Source organism: Apostichopus japonicus, chromosome 4 (genome assembly GCF_037975245.1).
Source record: "Apostichopus japonicus isolate 1M-3 chromosome 4, ASM3797524v1, whole genome shotgun sequence".
Classification (NCBI taxonomy): Eukaryota; Metazoa; Echinodermata; class Holothuroidea; order Aspidochirotida; family Stichopodidae; genus Apostichopus; species Apostichopus japonicus.
The window spans coordinates 12533027-12550777 of NC_092564.1; the positions used below are offsets into that span (position 1 = coordinate 12533027).

The following is a 17751-nucleotide window of genomic DNA, read 5'->3' on the forward strand; positions in this document are numbered from 1 at the left end:
AAGAAGGATTGCTTTCCCTGGAAGTGAAAATATTACATTAATGTTTGACAATGAATTCACTACAGGGTCTGTATTTTCTTTGGCTTGCTTATCTAGGCCATATAGCCCAGTGTATAATTTAGTTTGTATAACTAGCAGTTTGACTTTTGCAAGCTCTAAAATTTGTCTCATATCAGATATTATAATTCCTGTGATAAAAAAGCTGCTGTACATCTTTATATTTGTACAGCAATTTACCAATTTTGCATGATATGGGAAATTTGGGATGAGATCCTAGATATGTTATTCCGGGCTGTGGCCTTGAATGGAAATAGAAAATAATGGCCATCTTTATGGCCACATTTAATCATTGGCCACAGTGGCCACATTGGCCACATTTAATCATTCTCACTAGCAACAATGGTTTGCATATGTTGATGTCTTGCAGAATAATCCATTCTGCTTTTTGGTACATGTATTTAAGGTTGAATCTGAATTGTCATTTAATTCATCATTAAAATTACAAGAAACAGTTAGACAGTTCTTGTATACAAAGGATATTGTTTAGCTATGATTTGTTTAAGCCTTTAGTTCTCAACCAGAATACATTTGCAGACCTATATCCTTTTCTCATTTGCAGGGCCAAGTATGTAATCGTCTGCGGTAGAGACTAAGTACACTTGGTTGATGATACTTTGCCTTTATGAAGAGAACAGTTGATAGAGGTTCAGAAGATAAAACAGAAAGATATTATTGAGAAAGATGAATGTCGGAAGCAGCATCAACTTTGATGGCAAAGCTTTTGTTGATCAACAGGAGGCGGAATTAGAGCAAGAGGAAAAGAACAGAGAACAGGAGGTATTGTAATTGGTTAGTTAGGATAACTTGACCAGACGTTCCTGATTATCGGGATAATCCCCTGATTAACAAGTGTCCCCAAAAATGTCCCAGATTTAACAGAAAGTCTCGCACAGACAATTGCAGAGATTAACACAAGAATTATAATGTAAGATAGAGGCCTATCCTACTATATACACAGAGTAATGTACAAGCATGACAGTGTTTACCACAACATAGAGGTTGTGTACTCCTGTACTGAAATTTTGGCCTACTCTTGATTATGTCATGTCTGTGCTCTACCAGACTTGCCTTTTGTGCTCAAAGGGGAGGGGACACCCCTTGCCCTTAGACTCCTTCCCAAGGTCACCTTCAACATTTTGTCCCAGCTCCCTACGTTAAAAATATGTTTACTTTAAGTTAGGATCAGAGCTAGGTGGGATAAGCTAGAAAATAATTTCGGGTGGTAGATGGAGCAATTAGTTCAGCAGATTTGGTCCATATACAGTATTTGTTAGGATCAGGAAGGTGTGGGAACGAAGACATAAATTGTTGATCAACAGAATTGAGAGTGGTAAATGTAGCAATAGTAACATAGTTTGAGCAGAAAAGGAGGTAAGATACAGAATCAGGGATGGATGGTGAAAGCAATAATTTATTCACAATAACAGGGCAAATAGCCCTGCTAAAATATATAATGAGTTGTGTACTCCTGCTAAAATACAAATTCTACTAAAATGTTAGTTAGCATAAGTGATTGTTCATCAACAAAATTAGGGAAATGAAAAGAAATATGAAGGTATAGAAATTATGTAACTTACAATCAGGAATGGAAAGAAGTTGCTTTCCTGATCTGAACCTCAAGGGACAGAAAAAAGTTGTTTCAGGGACTGAAAATCTGTGTACATTCAAAGTGATATTGCGGGTGTGTATACCAGGAAAACTTTGAAACTTTGAAATTATCAATGGAAGTAGTATGGTGCACTCAAGATATTTCACATTGTCTAAGGCTATTCAGGTAAGTGAGGCTGAGTTTTGTTTAACATGGTAAACGACAGGTTGACATTTTTTGGGTGTTCATGCTATTGGCAATTTACTGATGAATAAAACTGATGAATAAAGAAAGTCCATGTATTCTATGTAATGTTTAAGTCGCAAAGAGCAGGTAGATGTGCACTCCAAACAGGTAGACTGTGTTTATTTTTAATCTGCTGAAGTCCATCTTTTCTATGTAATGTTTATGTTGCAAAGCAAAGGTAGGTGTGAACACCGAACAGGTATTGTGTTCATTAATAGTCTTCTGAAGTCCATGTATTCTATGTAATGTTTACGTTGCAAAGCACAGGTAGGTGTGAACACCTAATAGGTATACAGTACTGTGTTTATTTTCAATCTGCTGAAGTTTATCTTTCCTATGTAATGTTTGCGTTGCTAAGTCCAGGTAGGTGTGCACTCCAAACAGGTTTTCTGTGTTTTTTTAGTGTGCTGAAGTTTATGTATTCTATGTAATGTTTATGTTGCAAAGCACAGGTAGGTGTGAACACCGAACAAGTTTACTGTGTTTATTTAGTCTGCTGAAGTGCATGTATTCTATGTAATGTTTACGTTGCAAAGCTTGGGTAGGTGTGAACAACTAACAGGTATAGTACTTTGTTTATTAATAATCTGCTGAAGTAGACTAGGCTTTGTACAGTACAGAACTATGTAAATGATTCTCAGTATTGGTGTTAGTTTTTTGAGCCCGAGACAAGAATTTAAAGATCTTTTGTTACATTTATGAAACAAACTTCAACTGTTTGTTCAAGTGTATTTGATGACAAGAGAACTTACTCTGCAAATATCACCAGCTGTGTTAGATTGGAGTGAAAAGGTCTCCAGAGGAAACCATTTTGTGATGGTCTTTTGGAAAGATTTTTTGTTAAATGTCCGTTTCCCCAATTTTGAAAAGAATTTCCCAACTAGAAATAGTAGCAGATTGAGAGCGTAAAAATGTTTCATTCCATCTCTTGGGAAATTTCAATTTACTGTACCGTGCAATGCACGGCGTGCATTGATTTAGTGAATGCACACAAGGTCAAGTTTAACTTTACTGAGCAAGCTGTCGTCTGCAATGTTTTGGAGTTTTCAAGGTAAAACGCAATTAATAGTTTATGGAAACTACAATCACAGTAATTACGGAAAAGCACTGTACATAGTAAATAAAAACAGTAATATTCACCAAGGGTTTAAATTCATGTCTAATCTGTCCTACCCTTCATGGCCAGGGTCAACGTATGACACGATTACCCTTTCAGATTTTCTGACGGTAAGTAGCCTACAACTGTCTCATACTGATAAGGATGAACACCTTGCAATTTTCTTTCCCCAGGACTACGACCATAAACCTCTCTATCACATTGTCAATCTATTACATTTACGTGATGGTTTGCTGCTCTTAACTTAAAATATCATTCCATGAGATGTCATTTTTGCGATTAAGTGATTTTGCTCACTGTTACTCACTGATGCACTACTCCGCATCAAAAGATTTACCTTCTCATGTTATTGGTGCCAACTGTACCTGAATGGGGAGGTTTCACGCTTTCACCAACAATTTTACAAAGCCGAAGTCTCAAATCTTGCAACCAATATGGGGATGAACAAATTTCCATTAGCCATCTGCTAGATTATGAGCCTGCTGTATATTATTTTAACTATTATTATGATCACTTCTTTCATTTTGTGGAAGGGTGGCCATCGTTTTTAATCTTTTGTTTCTGCTCACCAAGCATCATACTCCGTACACGTACAGCTAGCTCACATAAGAACCATGAAGGCTTTGTTTCGCTGTGTTTGCATCATAAGAGTGTTTATTCAATTTTCTTTCTTATAACACTCAGCTGTTGAAACTCTTAAAACTAGTACGCACTTACAATTTCTTAAAACAGTTGGTTTATGTAACTTTAGACATAATCAGCAAACCATAGCAGGAGAAGAGTTGCAAGAATTCCAGATCATGGAATTACTGCCCTCTACATCTGACAGTCAATATAAAAACATTTTAAATCAAAACTTGAAGAACATACATAGATGTAAAATATATCAGAGAAGCAAGTTTGAGTTTTTTGGAGATGGAGTTGGGGTTTTCCTTTTTGCTCCTTCTTTCAGCCTGGAGTCTGAACAATAGAAATACTGATGTGAACTAAGGTAACTACAATTTGTTTATAATAATAGGTCCAGTTCCCCCCCCCCCCCCCCCCCCCAGGTTTGACTTTACTTTAATGTGTGAATACATGTGACTACAGTATATCGTTGCATGAATAAACACGATAGGGTAATTGTAATTTGATTATTCATGCATGGCAAGTTAGATATTAGCTAGATCAATAAAGCTTGAAACCAAGCATGCTTGTGACCACAGGATCTATACGGTACCTGGACTAAGAGGACCAAGGCAGAGGAAATGATGATCCATGAGATGAAGATAAAGGCTCTCTGAAACCGCACCCAAACCCACACCTTCCACTCACGTCTTCTGCTCACATTTCGAATGGATAGACTTAGACTATATCTTAGGCATGATAAGAGGTGGAGGGGGGGGGGGAGTCATAGCACTATAGCCATGGAGCCCATGGTCAGTAAGGGGGCCTGAGATCAATTAGATCGCCCAGAGGAATAACAGATTAAGAATACTGTATTCTCACTTTCATAGCCCATACCAATGGAAAACTGAAGATTTCCGCACTTGGTTTGTCTTTGGGGCCCGATATGGCTTTCAACTACACTGCACTACCTACCACTGGGAGCACTAGTTCCCCGTGGGAACACTACTTCCCAGTGTGAGCACTGCTTCCCAGTGTGAGCACTACCTACAAGTGCGAGCACTACTTCCCAGTGTGAGCACTACTTCCCAGTGTGAGCACTACTTCCCAGTGTGAGCACTGCTTCCCAATGGGTGCATTACTTCCCAGTGCGAGCATTACTTTCCAGTGGGGAGCTACTTTTCAGTGGAAAACTACTTCCCAGTGGGGTGCACTACTTTCCAGTGGGAGAACTACTGCCGAAAGAAAGTCTCTTTATGATCATCCCTGCAAGATATAATTTGTCCTGACATGGACGTGCCATTCCAGTTTGAGTTTACTCACTCTCTCACCTTGGTGGTTTAGCAAAGTCAAGGATATTTTAATATGCCTTCAGATACATGTAGTCATATGAAAGGCAGGGCGGGAAAGGTAATTTGTTCCGATGAGCCTTGGATTAACCTAACTAGTGATGAACAATCAATTCAAGCCACATTAGAAATCAATAGCATGTGTATTGATTAGAGTTTGAATTCCTACAGATTAAAGAAAGACTTATTCATTGTCTGATCAATGTCTTGGTTTCCATTACATTGTTCAAAGGAATGCTTACTTTGTTAAAAGCAATAAAAAGTGCATTCTATGGGGTGATTTTGTATGCATGCGTAACCACAACATTAGCTGTTAATCCCTTGGAGAAGTGTTGGAGCCTGATATCCCGGTGAAATATTGATCCAGGGAGAAAGGATTCTGTGCACAGAGGTCTTGTCATGTTTGTAACAGGGTTACTTCTGGTGAATTTGTGGTTTGAAGTGACCAGCAGGGAGACCAGCAGCTTCATTGCTTCATATAGCTTAGTTTGGTAAAGTTCAGAGGGAAAGCTTTACTTATTTATTTAACATTAAAGGGTATACTCGGTTAGCGTCAAGCTAATCTGTGTCGCGGCCCTAAAGACTTATAAAAACTATTTGATCATAATAAAAATAATATAGAATACAAACGTAAACAATGAGACGACAATGAAAAGAAAACAAACAAAACTTACAAAAATTGACAACAGTTGGCATAAAATACAACATGGAACAATCGATAAATTGAAATTAAGAGCATAAGAAATTAGTTTAAGTCCTGGATAAAATGTTTAACTTGGTATTTAAGGAGTTGGCATTCTTACACTCCTTTGATAACTCATTCCACTCCTTTGCAGGAACATATGAAAATGTAATCAGGAAGGGAGAATTCATGCTTTCTTCCTGAAGAGGAGGGAAGGGGTGGAGGTGGGGGCAAAGGTTTAATGTAGAGGAGAGGGATGGAATGGCTTCCATCATGTTACTGTAAATGTGAGAACGGATGACCCTCACACAGAACGGAGTTATTCTATTTTCATTGATAAATTTGTATTACGCTTACCATACTTTGCTTTTGTATATGATGGTTAAGTTGACAGTATATGTGCTTTTGTAAGGGGTCAGCCAGGTTGCACAATGTCATAAAGCCAATTCTACTGTTAAGTGTCCTTCTGTATCATGCTTTATACCACTCATACTGACAGTATGAACAGTTCCTTAGAATTCTTTACCTGACAGAAACATGAATGTACTTAACAGTACTGACAAGACAAATTATCCTAACTGGGTGAAAGGGTTAATACTGAAAATGAACAAACCTGTCTTGATTATAGGTACTATTATTGTCATTTACCAAGTGTTTCATGCCAGGTCATTATTCCCTCCTCCCTTGCTATCACCCCCCCCCCCAGTGTTCAACAAATATGCTGGAAAATAATATAAGAGATGATGGGACTTGTAGAGCTGGTACATTAATAGAAAGTTTCTCTCATTAGACCTTTTAATTTCCAATCAAGTGTGTGAATGACTAATGTGATCTGACATAAATCTACATAAGAAGGGACGTATTCCTACACACATAGAAAAGACTCGTGTGGCACACCTTTTGTCCAAAGGGTTGTCCAATTGTCCATCACGACCGAAATTGCTGTTCGGACACCCAAAATCAGCTTCAGTGCAGGTCATCCAGCTGGCAATTAGTTGTTGACATCTAGGTCAGATTGAACATTAATTAATAAATAACCCCAACTATGAAAATGATAAATTAATAACACCCTCCATTACATTGGAGATACTGAAAAAAAACGAACATGTACAGACTGAGACTCCATCAGAAAGTCAGTTTCACTGGGCCAAAAGCCCAGTGTTCTATTCACCAAATTTACACAACTCTCCTTCAGTGTACATTTTGGTCATTCTTTGAACACTATTTTGCTACTTTTTTCTGGAAACCCAATTTGCTGTTCGGAAAACAAAGAAACAACCAAAAAGTATCCTAAAAAATCCTTAATTACTAGTACTTAGTGAACTTTGTATAGATTTGTATCATTCTATGATGAAACAAATAATTAACTTCTTCTGTCCTCACAGAAGTAATACTTGATGAGAGGGTAATCCCTTATCCTTGGCATTAATGAGATGCTTTTGTACTGTCACTTTAACCAGACTAACAACTACAGCTGGGCATAGCCACAGTTTAAGGTAAGACCCATTGTTCCCGTAGCTACCCCATTGGTTCGGTTATTGATTTATTGGACAAACCATGTTGTGATTCTTTGCTATTCAGTGGAAAGCCTTACTCCCTGGATAATAGGAAGGGGGAAAAAGAGATTTGTTCCTACCTGGAAAGAGGTTGATTAGACTGGGCTAAACAAAGTTTGGGTTTCACTTTATTGGACCGTTTCTTACCCCATGGTGCTGTCAAAGGAAATACTTGGAAGACTGTTTTAGAAATCTGAAACATTTTCTGGAACAGTCTCGTCACGATCCCAGGACCCTGGATGGATCATGTTTTAGGAATGATCAATTAATTTATCAGAAACTTGTCTTCTATGTTATCTCGGAAATTATGAAACATTCGGATTGTTTACGTTCGCCCAAAGCCATTTTACAATGTGATCAGTGAACAGTCTGTTTCTGCTGTCATTGATGGTAGACAGATATTTTTCTCACTAGATTTCAAAGTTTTTGTTAAAATACTGTTTTTTTCTAGCAAGGATTATGTAATTCAATTGTGGATCAAATAACTTTTCTACAGTGATATCTTGTCCTTATGATATCTTGGGACCTCCTTTAACCTCAGTGTGGACATTGGATACCTGTTGTACGGAGACCAATTCCAGTGTGTCTCAGTCTTAACTTTGGGGGAGATTTTCAATGCTTAATCTTGTTACCAGGAAATTAATTGTGATTAAAAATGCCTTTGGGACCTTAGAAAGTATTCCATGGGTCCCCTATTTCAGGTTTTGCAGGCTCTTTCAAGGTAAGTTGAAGTCAATTTAAATTTTGTTACTAGAAAGGAACTCAGATATGTTTGTTGTTGTACCATATCCTAGGAATAATATCCTGTGTTTCATGTAAATTTGAAGATTTATGGAACTTCTTGAGTATACGATTTTGAAAGATTCTGTATAAAAAACTGCATCAAATTTACAACTGCTTTTGCTTAATAACAACTGGTTACAACAGTTGCCTCTTTCTTATTGGACAATGCAATCTTACCATTTCAAAGATAATTTGGTTTTCGTAAAACCAGAAAAAGTTTTCTTTCGTATATCTGGTTTTGGCATCAAAAGAATAAGAAAAGGTTTCTAAAGTATTCCAATTTGATGTATAGAAATTGTTTGGAATTTCTAAATTAAAAATTGGTCAATAAAACACCAAAGTCATTTTTTTTAATGTATCCATGGTTACTCTCCATATATTGATGAATAGAATGGGGTTCTTGTTCACATTGTTGTGTCTGTGCCATTGAAAGCAGGTTGGTTAGAAAAATAAACTGGAAACCCTCTGTAGATTTGATTCAAGATTCAATTGTCAAGATATAAAAAGATGATAAAACGAATCCTTTGTTTCTTTTCACAAGAAAAAGTAGAAAAGGTTAGAGTGCTGTGACTTTGGTTTAGTCAAATACTGCAGCTCTTCTTCTTCTCCGGTGGAGTAATTTAGTTCTGATCATCTCACAGTGTATACAATGTAATTAATATTTGCATACAATATAAAAAGATAATGATGATAATTAATATCTGCATTAAAATTGCTCCATAAATGAATTACCTATGTTCCAGAAATATAATTTGAATTGTTTTGAAAACTCTTTTAACTTATAGCTAATGAAAATCTCTTGAACTAATTAGGTGGTTCTCTCCCATTGATTATAATTTCCAAACTGGTCACTTTTCTGTATTCTCATTAATTTGTATAATTAATTAATAACTAGGACCTCTATTTGAAGGTATATGTTCCAAAGCTAGATAATCCATTGATATTTAAAACGATGCAGTGCTTCTTAAATGTCTCACTGTATTCTGTAGTTCCCTCAAACAGACAATCAAGAATCTCGTTTTGTGCTAATTAATTAGTAATAATAATAATGATCAACAGTTATTTTACGATGCTAAAGCGACCACAAATGTGGGAGAAACAAGCAAGGTCTTATGGATTACAACTTACATGTAGCGTGGCTTCCAATTCAACATTTTAAACTCAAATTTGGAATCTGTTCAAGTTAGAAAGTCATTTCAGATGGGAAAACCGTAGATTGTTCTTGGGTGAAAAACCCACCATATTATGACACGGCCAGGAATTGAATCCTGAACTTCCTAATTGCTAAGCCTCATTGCTTCAAAACAAACAAGTTCAAGTTTTATGGAGGGAAATTATCATGTCATGGCAAATCTTAACATCAAGAAGCAAGCCTTAAAATTTTTAAAATTTTTATAGTGATGATAAATTCATTTAAACATTGCCAGTATAATCTAATGTGTCACCAAGGCATGCACCTCACAAATTTTTAATCTTTCAAGGACTGCACACAATAATTGTGACTGAAACAAATACATGAAAGAGTTATAGCAAAGCTAAAACAGAACCAGGAGGAAGTAGTTATCTTTATACTCTAAAGTTACCTGTATCTTAAACTTTAAACTCTTTCAAACCAAAACTTATGAAATGTACAATGGTGACATTAACATATAAGCACTACAGTGTTCCACAGTCATTGTAGTTTAGGTGTATAGTTCTATGGGTGTTTTGAATACCTGCTAAGTGCAGGTAGTCTTGCTTAATTGGAGGCTAAGCTTCTTAGGTCTGCTTTTAGATGTATTGATGTCCTAGCAGGTACAGAGAGTGACGTAGAGGCAGTACAAAGGAAGACAGTCAGCGTTTTATAAATTCATCGACATGTAAGGATGTCATTGATTGTGAAAATAAAGAGACTGTCCCGACTCTGAAATGCTTAGTTGTTCCTTTCTCCCAACGGATTTGGGCAGTCTCTGGAACTAACCGTGTTACGTCAATTGCAGACAATACCAGGTGGTGCAAAGAGAGAGAGAGGAGAAAACAAAAATAGTTTAGATATGAATAAAGGTTTAAGCATCACTCTGATGCTTGATTGATCAAAGGGGGGGGGAGGATCGAAAATAAAACATAGGAATTATAAAAAGGTCAACAGTGTGGTGCCCAGTTTTAGCATGCTAATAATTGCTAGACAATGATAAAAGTTCCTTCCAGAGGCTTTCTTGCACGGACACCCTCAAATGTTCCCAAATATTGAATAATTATTAAATATTGATGGACAATTTAAATGTATAGTATCATGGCACCGCTAAAGTGAGCATAGAATCTAAATAGACACATATAAACGAGGCTAAAATACTAATTTCATTATGGAACAAGGGAAATTATAGTAAATGGTCATAAGCTCACTAGCACACATAACATCTAAACTGCAAATTGTTACAGGACAACAAAAAAGGGGGGGGGGGAATAAAGATATTTAATACTGTATGTCATGTGAACCACCACCAAGAAAAGCAAAAAAGATTGAATGATTTATCTAGAATATCCACATCTAGAATGTGTCCAGAGAAGAGAGCTGCTTAATTGTTTGGGATAACAAGTTTCCTTTTAAGAAATCTGAATGCACTTTGTTTTGAACCTGGATGATATATCAACAGTACATGGTAGATAACACTATGGTACATTATTAAAAGACAACTTGACATGTTGGGTATCATATGCACAGTACTCGACAATAGTGATACAAACAGACCTGTCTAGAAGTAATGGATGGGAGGTGATTTGTAAATTTATAATTTAAAGGATGTTCTCTCTCTCTCTCTCTGAGTGATTTAAATATTATAATTAGAGATTTAGAGTCTCCTTTTTCTCCCCACACGCATCCTCAACCCCTTTCCTCCAACATCCCCCTTCCTTCTGCCCACTGTTCTGAGCTACATAAATTGCTTAAATGTTAAATGTGTAAGTTTCAAGTCCTCTGGTTTTAATCTGACAGTGGTGATGCCTTATCTGGGGCTGATGCCCTCGAATCACTAGGAAGTCTCTTGGATCTCGCTAGAGACAGTTCATCCCCAATTATACAAGATATATCAGATATTGAGAGCCTCCTTCAACAGGTAAGTTTACACCTGTAACATTAAAGATGATAAAGTGTTTAAAACTGTAAAGATGAAGTAGTTTTTAAATTAATGTATCGAAGCATCGATAACTGTGTTTTGGCAGTTTAATTGATTTTAAACGTAAGTACTGTACTGCTAATTTGTGTGTTATGTTGAAATTAGGCTCAGACACATGGTAAGTTGAACTGGTTGAAATCTTCTGTTTCTCTCAAATAATTAACCAATGGAAGCTTGCATAGATATACTGTATATGGTTTCCATGCAATGTTGCAATACTTTCTGCTAAATTGTTTGTATGTGGTGTGTTTCCTGTTTAAGGTAAGTTAAAACATGATCTTTGTTTACTCAAACTAAGAGCGACTTTCCATAAGATTTATCGCTGCATTAGGGACAGTATCATTATTTGTATTTAGTGTACCATGATGTCATCATTCCCTTGGCTCAACTTTCCTTCAACATGGATTGTTGAAAGGTATCTCAATCCTTTATTACTGAGTGCATAAAGTCTTTACAACGTATTACTTGATGCATATATATAGAGAGAGAAATGACTTTATGATGGCATGATAAAAGTGTGGTCTCTTAAACTTTTTTGACAGAGAGAGTTTATAAGTCACATGGGGGTGATGGTGGTTGATATGCTTTTCTTGTAAACTTGTGCAGAAACGATTTAAACATCATCAAAGGGAGGGAAGTTATGCCAAATTGCACCCTTGTTTGGAATTAATGGAGGGGATCACCGCCACCATTATTACTATGACCACCACAAATGATAAACACCATCATTCATTACCCTCATCACTGTCGATAAGTACCAACCGACAAACAAAACAAACTTGGTGAGGTCAATGATCAACTTTTGTACCTGATCTGATTTTCAAGACCTTTGACTGTATCATTGAGTATGTTCTAAATTTGGTCTTCAATCATCAGCTCCGAGAGCTTCTGACCAACGCATTACCAGATGACCTGCTAGAAGATGACGAAGACGACTACGAGAGCGGATCATCATCAGATGCCAGTAGTTTATCCTCTCAGGAGGATGAAGAGGCAGACGACAAGAGGTAAGAAGATGTAGATGATTTTACATTTAATGTTTAAAGAGGATCATTAACATAATCAATAAAAATAAAATAAAAATGTTAGCAAACTGCTTATCCACTAGAGAGCCTGTGTAGAAGAATGTGTAAAAGTAAGTTGGCCTGATGTTTCGATCCTAGCAGGATCTTCTTCAAAGGCTAAATGACAAGTAATGTTCAGTAACAGAAGGGACAAATACACGCACAGAATACAGACAGGTTAATGAGCATGGTGGACACAAAGAGATAGATGTAAGGGGATTAGATCATTAACGTCAGTGCTGTTCCTTAGTGGCTGTTACAGTTTGCAACGCGTCGTCCTCCTGTCACGCAAATTAGATTAGCACCAAATATTGTTACATTATACAGTAACTCTGGTTTCATTAAATGTGTTTATGTAGACAACGGATTGTATTGTTGAATTGTACCTCAAGAAGGTATATAATGTGTTAAAAGGATGGTTAATTTGTCAAGTATTATATTAAACAGATTCATATTTTTTTGAGACTCTTTCCAGTTTATTCATAACTGTGATAGAAGTTGTTGTTATTTGCCTTCTGTTATTGGATGCTATGGAATACATCTTACCAGTCACATCAAATATAGCACGAATTTTAACTGGAATGAAAAAGCAGTTGGATAAATATTGGAAATGCATACATACTTGCCTCAATTGATTACATTTACTGTAGAAATTAATGGTACTCAAAGATGACTTAGATAGATTGGAATATTAACCCTAATAAATGGCTTTGCAGTCCTACTGTAGTTACTGCAATTAGCTGTGAAGCTGATCTTCATTCATGACAAATGTGTGTCCTTATTTGACACCTTTTGCTTCAAAACATTTACCTATTTGATACACAGGCCACTTCCATGGAAGACTAAAGTTCAGGAGAACCAGAAAACATCCACACCTCATAGTAGAAGTCCCCCGCCCCTGGAAACTCCTGCCACTGGGATTGGGGGCAGAGGCAGGGGGAATGAAATAAGGTCCAATGTACACAAGGTAAATATGGTATTAATATTAACTCACCAGTAAACAAAGTGATGGCTAGAAATGATTCAATGAGCAGCTAAGAATTTGCATCTTTGCTAACATTCCTTGGAAATGGTGTACTGTCTTGTTATCCTTTACTAAGCAAGGGAGATTTCAAGAAACTTTGAAAACTGTTTATGTTTTCTTAATGACTCTTTTGACTGCTAAGATCCATAATTTGGTTTACCAGTCTCTGCATCCATTGGGAGAGAGTAAGTCACCTTCAAAGCTCCATTTTTGTGATGTTTCTGCTACAATCCCATAGCATTAGACTAGAGACTAGATATAAGGTATCTAAACGCATCACCTGCTGGGTTCCACCACCAAGATCATACCAGGAATCGTGAGATTAGGCATTAGAAACTTCCAAGGTTTGCAGTTGAAAATATCAAACATATTACACTAAATTTTGTGAGACAAAGAAACATTCTATGTTAGAATGAATGATCTAGTAACCCGCTATTTAGGACCAGCCTACTATAAATTGTAACTCCACAGATTATTAAGTTTAACGGATATTTATCCAGGTCTGCGTGCTATTACATGTAGAACAACACATAGGGTGACTTCCTCAATACCAGATTTGGGAGGAAGGGAAAGTGTGTGGAGTCCTTGATGTTGAATTAGGGGACCTACTGTATAGATGTTACTTTATATTCAGTATGTTAGGTAGACAGGTAAGAATTCTGCCCCATTAATCCCCACACCAGTAAGCTTTGGGGATTATGTGTGCTACTTTTACGGCTTGGTGAGAGTGAAACCCCTACCCTTAACACCACACACACACACATGCAAAGAGGAGTAATAAAACAGATTTTGATTCAGCTGGATCAGTTGGCATACTAAGTGCTAAAAGCAAACAGGTCACCCCTCAAGACCACGAGAACTGTTCTTAACTAGCCTTGGCAACTACTGTAGCAGCATAACTGCCATGAAACAAGTTTGAGAAGAATGAAAAGAAACCAAAGGTTGACAATCTTCCCTGTGTTTGTTTTGTCTCCTAGAATAATGGCAATGGTCATTTTCAGCAAGAGGACAAAAGTTACGGTCTCCAACCGCCCCCTGAGAGGAAGTCTGTTTCACCACACTCTTCCGATGACCAGCAGTATGCAGGGAGCAGGAGAGAGGCGGAGGGTTCCGAATACGTGACTGATCAACATCAGGGCATCCCCAGGACTAGCACCAGTTATCAACCCCATGTCTATTATCCAAATCAGGGCCCATATTATGAAAACAGGCCCAGACAAGATATGAACCCCCAAGTGGTGAAACCAGGGCCAGGGGACATGAACTGGGATCAGGCACACCTGGAGAATCGAAGGGAGAGTCAACAGTACGAGCCCTCGGAGAGGAAAGCTGGGCCGGATAGCTATCCTTCCAAAGGGTTGGATAACAATGGCTCGCTAGCACCGAGTGTGGGCCAGAACACCGAAATCAATGTTTATCCCGTGCAGGATAATGCAGGCACTCCGAAGATACATTACACAGGCGGCAAGAATGGTCTCGGCCAGAGGGATCGTGTAGCGATGGAGGCTGAGCAAGGGGAGAGGTACCCTGCTATGGGACGGACCGCTAGTGTGGACCTTCTCATGGCTCAGGAATATGAGAACCTGCAAGGGCACTATCTACATGCAGGTAAGGTTGAAGTAGGTTTCTTGGTCCCTCAGAAGGGAGTCTCTCACCTCCTCTCAGGAAAACTCTTGACAATCATCCTTGACAAAAACAGTGTTGGTTTTAGTTTATAGAACTTTAAATTATCAGGTAATTATCCAGTATTAAAGTGAGAATGCTAGTTAGTCCAGTAATAAAGTGAGAATGCTAGTTAGTCCAGTATTAAAGTGAGAATGCTGGTTAGTCCAGTATTAAAGTGAGAATGCTAGTTAGTCCAGTATTAAAGTGAGTATGCTAGTTAGTCCAGTAATAAAGTGAGAATGCTAGTTAGTCCAGTAATAATGTGAGAATGCTGGTTAGTCCAGTATTAAAGTGAGAATGCTGGTTAGTCCAGTATTAAAGTGAGAATGCTTGTTAGTCCAGTATTAAAGTGAGTATGCTAGTTAGTCCAGTAATAAAGTGAGAATGCTAGTTAGTCCAGTAATAATGTGAGAATGCTGGTTAGTCCAGTATTAAAGTGAGAATGCTGGTTAGTCCAGTATTAAAGTGAGAATGCTTGTTAGTCCAGTATTAAAGTGAGTATGCTTGTTAGTCCAGTATTAAAGTGAGAATGCTAGTTAGTCCAGTAATAAAGTGAGAATGCTGGTTAGTCCAGTAATAAAGTGAGAATGCTAGTTAGTCCAGTATTAAAGTCCAGTATTAAAGTGTCCAGTAGTCCAGTAGTCCAGTATTAAAGTGCTAGTTAGTCCAGTAATAAAGTGAGAATGCTAGTTAGTCCAGTAATAAAGTGAGAATGCTAGTTAGTCCAGGATAAAAGTGAGTATGCTAGTTAGTCCAGTAATAAAGTGAGAATGCTAGTTAGTCCAGGATAAAAGTGAGTATGCTAGTTAGTCCAGTAATAAAGTGAGAATGCTAGTTAGTCCAGTAATAAAGTGAGAATGCTAGTTAGTCCAGGATAAAAGTGAGAATGCTAGTTAGTCCAGTAATAAAGTGAGAATGCTAGTTAGTCCAGTAATAAAGTGAGAATGCTAGTTAGTCCAGTATTAAAGTGAGAATGCTAGTTAGTCCAGTAATAAAGTGAGAATGCTAGTTAGTCCAGTAATAAAGTGAGAATGCTAGTTAGTCCAGGATAAAAGTGAGAATGCTAGTTAGTCCAGTAATAAAGTGAGAATGCTAGTTAGTCCAGGATAAAAGTGAGTATGCTAGTTAGTCCAGTAATAAAGTGAGAATGCTAGTTAGTCCAGTAATAAAGTGAGAATGCTAGTTAGTCCAGTATTAAAGTGAGAATGCTAGTTAGTCCAGTAATAAAGTGAGAATGCTAGTTAGTCCAGGATAAAAGTGAGAATGCTAGTTAGTCCAGGATAAAAGTGAGAATGCTAGTAAATCCAGTATTAAAGTGAGAATGCTAGTTAGTCCAGTAATAAAGTGAGTATGCTAGTTAGTCCAGTATTAAAGTGAGAATGCTTGTTAGTCCAGTAATAATGTGAGAATGCTTGTTAGTCCAGTAATAAAGTGAGAATGCTAGTTAGTCCAGGATAAAAGTGAGAATGCTTGTTAGTCCAGTAATAATGTGAGTATGCTAGTTAGTCCAGTATTAAAGTGAGAATGCTAGTTAGTCCAGTAATAAAGTGAGAATGCTTGTTAGTCCAGGATAAAAGTGAGAATGCTAGTTAGTCCAGGATAAAAGTGAGAATGCTAGTTAGTCCAGTATTAAAGTGAGAATGCTAGTTAGTCCAGTAATAAAGTGAGTATGCTAGTTAGTCCAGTATTAAAGTGAGAATGCTTGTTAGTCCAGTAATAATGTGAGAATGCTTGTTAGTCCAGTAATAATGTGAGTATGCTAGTTAGTCCAGTAATAAAGTGAGAATGCTAGTTAGTCCAGTAATAAAGTGAGAATGCTAGTTAGTCCAGGATAAAAGTGAGAATGCTAGTTAGTCCAGGATAAAAGTGAGAATGCTAGTTAGTCCAGTAATAATGTGAGAATGCTTGTTAGTCCAGTAATAAAGTGAGAATGCTAGTTAGTCCAGTAATAAAGTGAGAATGCTTGTTAGTCCAGTAATAAAGTGAGAATGCTAGTTAGTCCAGTATTAAAGTGAGAATGCTAGTTAGTCCAGTATTAAAGTGTGAATGCTAGTTATAGTTAGTCCAGTAATAATGTGAGAATGCTTGTTAGTCCAGTAATAAAGTGAGAATGCTTGTTAGTCCAGTAATAAAGTGAGAATGCTAGTTAGTCCAGTAATAAAGTGAGAATGCTAGTTAGTCCAGTATCAAAGTGAGAATGCTAGTAGTTAGTCCAGTAATAAAGTGAGGTTGCTAGTAGTTTAATAGTCCAGTATTAAGTTAAATGGTTTCATGTGTTATATGACGCCTTGCACTATCTCCTTATACCAGGTGCAACTTCAAGTGGTCAGCAGTACGCACAGATGCAGATTCTTTACCAGGCACGAGGTCGCGAACTAGAGCAACTTACCGGCCAGTTACGCATGCTCCAGGAGGAGAGCGCCCGGGAGAAGCGGATTCTTAATCACCAGCTGGCTCTAGCACAAGGTGAATACGTCTTTCACCTGTTTTTCTATGAAGTCGTTTACCAAAGTTTGAGATCTATGTTTGTTATTAATGGAATGGTAACATTGCTAAAAGAAGTCTAATACCAACTACTAGTGCATAAGAAATCTTAACTTTTTCCTTAAATATTCATCAAGGAAATTGTTAATTGCAAAAAGATTGTTTTTATCTCAATTGCATGCAATATAACAATGGCTACTAACCAGCATCTCTTGCAAAGAAATGCTTAGTAGCGAGAATTCTAACTTATGGCAGGATCTCTCAATGTTAAATCACAATGACTGAAGTCACTGGTTCAAATCCTGCTCATGAACGATAGTTTCTTACTCTCTTCTAGTGAGTAAGGGAACCAAACAATCAAATTATCGTTATCCA

The 17751-nt window shown here is 37.3% G+C and overlaps 1 protein-coding gene across 3 annotated transcripts in view; it reads left to right on the plus strand.

Annotated features, from left to right (window-relative positions):
- LOC139966479 (uncharacterized) overlaps positions 1-17751 on the plus strand; it is a 37243-nt gene that overhangs the window by 1067 nt on the left and 18425 nt on the right. For 2 of the 3 annotated variants that reach the window (XM_071969520.1, XM_071969521.1), the window contains exons 2-6: positions 620-837; positions 12016-12146; positions 13029-13170; positions 14205-14835; positions 17203-17358. In XM_071969520.1, the coding sequence (XP_071825621.1) occupies positions 742-837; positions 12016-12146; positions 13029-13170; positions 14205-14835; positions 17203-17358 (1156 nt within the window). In that variant the 5' untranslated portion in view covers positions 620-741. Of the gene's footprint in view, positions 1-619; positions 838-7271; positions 7926-10958; positions 11080-12015; positions 12147-13028; positions 13171-14204; positions 14836-17202; positions 17359-17751 lie in introns of those variants that run through there. The other variant, XM_071969519.1, reaches the window with a different exon arrangement.